The 4,489-nt window shown below is 38.4% G+C and overlaps 1 protein-coding gene across 1 annotated transcript in view; it reads right to left on the bottom strand.

Annotated features, from left to right (window-relative positions):
• USO1 (USO1 vesicle transport factor) overlaps positions 1-4,489 on the bottom strand; it is a 131,750-nt gene that overhangs the window by 10,000 nt on the left and 117,261 nt on the right. Inside the window, exons 20-22 of the mRNA XM_004703383.2 lie at positions 3,973-4,111; positions 1,689-1,852; positions 830-919 (exon numbers count right to left, since the gene is read on the bottom strand). Of these exons, the coding sequence (XP_004703440.1) occupies positions 830-919; positions 1,689-1,852; positions 3,973-4,111 (393 nt within the window). The remainder of the gene's footprint in view (positions 1-829; positions 920-1,688; positions 1,853-3,972; positions 4,112-4,489) is intronic.

A 4,489-nucleotide genomic window follows, 5' to 3' on the forward strand; every position in this document is an offset into this window, starting at 1 on the left:
TAACTGAAGTTTCCTTGGACAATACATTAACAGAGTAACATATTTACTAGACAATTTCAAATGAAGGTTGTTTATTAACTTAAATTCATTTTAATACATTTCTAGTGTAGGCAGAGGAGCTGTGGTGGCCTGGTAGTTACACATTGTTCTGCAAACCACCAAGTTAGCAGTTGAAAACCACCAGTTGCTCAGTGGAACAAAGGCATAACTCTACTCCCACAAAGAGTCACAGTCTTGGGACCCCACAGACAAAACTACCCTGTCCAACAGGTACACTGAGTCAGAATCAATTCAATGGCAGTGAGTTTGGTTTTAGAGTGGTTTTATTTAAATAAAAACACAACAGCATATTAATCTTCCCCATAAGAATGAAACATTGTGGTTACTGTATATTGGAGACTTGAGAATCCTTAATGAAAAATGTTTGACTTTAAAATCTTAAGCTGAGACACAGAAGATACCATGACAAAAGACAGCTTCTCTGTGTGCATCATTTTGTTCTCAGTTCAGTTCTTGACAACAGGCCAGGACCTGTTGACTATTGGAGGGAGATGGAAGAAAGTCCTATATGTTGTTTTGGCCAAACCAGAGCAATCATTTCTTACTGTGTACTGATTGAAAGAAAACAATTTTTTAACAAGAAACATGAATTCTTTTACACTATGAAAGGAGGGGAGAGCTAATAATGATATAAATTACAAAGAAAAAATGCAGGGAAATAAGAATGAATGAGAAAAGAAGAAAGGGGGGAAGGTAGCTCTAAATTAATGAAACTGCAGAGCCATTATAATTAAACAAACAGACAAAACATGAATCAAGAATTGTTTACCTGTTTTAATTCTGCAACTTCCTCAGAATCTCCAACTGAAGTGATTGCTGAATATTGTTCATTTGTCTCAGAAGATGTTTTGGAAGCTTTCTACAAATAAGATAGGAATAAACTACGGAATAAATTCTGTCTAAAAGGACACATATACAGAAAGCCAAAGCAGAAGTGTACACATACACACTATATCTTACAGATTTTCACCAAAAGATTTCTTGTCAACATTTTAATTCTTACATCAAAGATAAAATTTCAATGTAGCATTATAACTTTTCTATTGTCAATAAATTTATAATTATATCAAATAATTTATTTAAACATCTAAGCACTTATCTGAGATCTCTTGGGAAAAGATCAAATAAAAATAGCCACACAGTGACCATGTTTCATTTACTGAGTAATTTTACACTGAGTGTATCATCTACTTCTCCAAAGAAGAAAACAGAAGTACCATCGCCATACACAGATCATGAAACAGGTTTCAAGAGGTTAATGTTGCTGCTCTAGTGCAAATAGCTTGGAAGCTTAATTATCTGACTTCAAAGCTCATACTCTTAAAATCTTAATATTATACTCTAGAGCAGTGGTTCTCAACCTTCCTAATGCCACGACCCTTTAATACAGTTCCTCATGTTGGGCTGACCCGCAACCATAACATTATTTTCGTTGCTACTTCATAACTGTCATTTTGCTACTGTTATGGATCAGGCGACCCCTGTGAAAGGGTCATTCAATCCCCAAAGGTGCCATGACTCACAGGTTGCGAACTGCTGCTCTAGAGCTTAAGGGAAAAATAAAGAAAAATGAACAAGCAGGATAATGAGAAATATTCCTGATTTCTTTAAAAATATTTTCAACTTACCAAATTTTCAATCAAAGAGTCCTTTTCAGACAGTTGGCTTTGTAAAAGTTCCCGATTACTTTTTAATTCTTCTATCTCTTCTTGTAACCTACCAATCTCTTCTGGCTGAATGCCATTTACCTGAGTCCCATCGCTGTAAGAACTCTGATGCTGACTCTCTTTTCCTATTAGGGATAACATTTGAGAGGTCAGCATAGGGCTTTTAATTAAAAGATTCAAATGGACTTGTAAGCACATTGACAAGCACACTCGTTCCTTGAACAACAGCATCTGGAGAAATACAGTGAGTCAGAGCCCCTGGAAGTAAAGAGCAGGCATGGTGGCATTGGCCTAAAGGGCACACTCAATGATCCATGAAGAAGAATTACGTTCGCCTCCAGCCCAATTCTGCCAGCATAAGGGAACATGAAATTCCTCTTTTTTATTTTATTGAAATTCCTCTTAAAGCCTTACAAAGGAATAACCTTCAACATGAAGTAACTGGCAAATTACTGCTATAAGTAGAGAGAGTAAAAAAGAGACTTTTCTAATATTTTAGTCTCACATAAACAAGCCTTCTAGTAGTTAATATTCCAATATTAAGCACTGTAAGATGATCCTATTTCCAAATAGTTAGCTTTAAATACATATTAAAATTTAGCAATAAAAAATATGTATATTTCAAATTTTGGAAAAGGAGACGCTTTATAAGCAGAGACCATTATGGGGACACCTCAAAAACGCAAGGATTCTTCAATCTCTTTGAAAGGCATTGCACATGAGGCAATAGCTTTGAGAACTGTGAGCAAGTTTGGAAAATTCTTATAATCATACATATGTATATTTACCTAACTTCTTTTGAAAATACTACTTGAAAGACAGCTACCTATGCAGAGTATTTCTCAGGTTTATATACCCATTTCATTAGATGTCAGAAATCTAAAGTTGAGGCCTATTCCTGACACCTTTTAGCTGCATTACTGCAGATAACCACCTCTTTGCCTCAGTTTCTTCTATGAATTATGGAGAAGAAAATGAAATATGAGTATATGTGAAAACTCCCACTCCACTAAGTACTATCCAAATGTTATTCCAAGAAAATATGTGATTGGGAGAAATACTACGGCGTGGTGACCTTGGTAAGCTATGTGAATCTAATCTGGACAAGTGGGTCTACTTAAAGCATTAGTTATGAGGAAAACATGAAAATACATTTGAAGTGTCCAGAATCTAATTACCGTCAGGGATTCATGAAATTATCATTTCACTTTCTAGTACAATAGGTATGTGTTGCCTACCATTCAGGGTATGCTCTGTGAAATAGCATGGCGTGTGACAGACACTGTGTGAACACTGGTAAAAAACTTACCGAAGCCTGCATTCAGTTCCCTTTCCTGCCCCTGTTGCCGCTGCTGCTGGAGGAACAGATATTGGCAGCAGGGGCAGCGGAGAGGGCAGAGGGGGGGATGGAAGGAGGAGAAGCGACAAGGAGGGCGCAGAGGGTGACTAACCAGCCTGATGTTCTGCCAGCCTAAGAGCAGAAGAAGTCCTAGCCAAACCATGCCCACCTGACAAAGCTATAGAGCAGCGGTTCTCAACCTGTGGGTTGTGACCCCTTTGGGGGTCGAATGACCCTTTCACAGGGGTCACCTGATTCATAACAATAGCAAAACGACAGTTATGAAGTAGCAATTAAAATAATGTTATGGTTGCGGGTCACCACAACATGAGGAACTGTATTAGGGGGTCGTGGCATTAGGAAGGTTGAGAACCACTGCCCTAGAGCCTGCACCCAAAGCCATGGCCTCTGTCTCACATGAATGTATCCACCTGAGATCAAGTGTGGCCAGCATCGGAGTTTGGGGTCTTAAAAACCATAGAGGGAAATAATAAACAGAAGAGCATTTTCTCCTTAAAAACAAGCAACAGGCAGACAAACAAAAAAACCTTATAGGACCAGGGCATATATGTGTTCAGACACTGTCCAAAAGGATGCTATGCAATGCATACTTGCATATGCATTTATACTTCCTCCAGCACAAGGCGCCCTAGTAGCACAGCAGTAAAGTGCTCAGCTGCTAACTGAAAAGTTGGTGGATCGAAACCACCAGCTGTTCCATGGGAGAAAGGTGTCAGTCTGCCTCCCTAAACATTATCCAAAACCAAACCCAATTCACTGCCGTGATTCAATTCCGACTCATAGTCTCATTTTTCTCCTAGCAAGCAGCTGGTGGGTTTGAACCGTCAATCTTGTGATTAGCAGCCCAATGTCTAACCCAGCAAGCTAATGGCTAGTTATGCTTACCTAGCTGTACTTTGAGAAGATTATATTGATCCTTGTGTTGCTGAATCTGAGACACTTGTTGTGTGACTGCTGTCTGCAGCTGTTCATTTTGACATTTTAACGTAGAAACCTGCTGCTTTAATTCGTCAAGTTGCAGGTCCTGTGAAACCAAACACAATTCAAATGTTTTACATACACTAATTAGCACTGGGAAGTTCAATAAATTAAAAATTGGAGATTATTTTGATTCACGTTATTAAGGTACTCAACACCTCCAAAATCATTCAACGATTAAGGAGTAGGACTTAAAAATACACACCAGGCCAATTATTGTGTAGCAGACGGTATAAGATTTTAATTAAGGCCCTATTAATGAGTACTCTAGCACGCCTTGCAAACTCATAGCAATTAAGGGGGGAAATAAAATTTTAAAACTTCATTTTAGGCCCCTTCAAACAACTTAAGGACTTTATACCAAACTAAGAAACTTAGTATAAGTACGAGGAGATACCTCTCCCTTCTCGCCCCCTCCACCCCC

This window comes from Echinops telfairi, unplaced genomic scaffold (genome assembly GCF_000313985.2).
Source record: "Echinops telfairi isolate 266 unplaced genomic scaffold, ASM31398v2 ScPeMD7_7468;HRSCAF=8506_0, whole genome shotgun sequence".
NCBI lineage: Eukaryota > Metazoa > Chordata > Mammalia > Afrosoricida > Tenrecidae > Echinops > Echinops telfairi.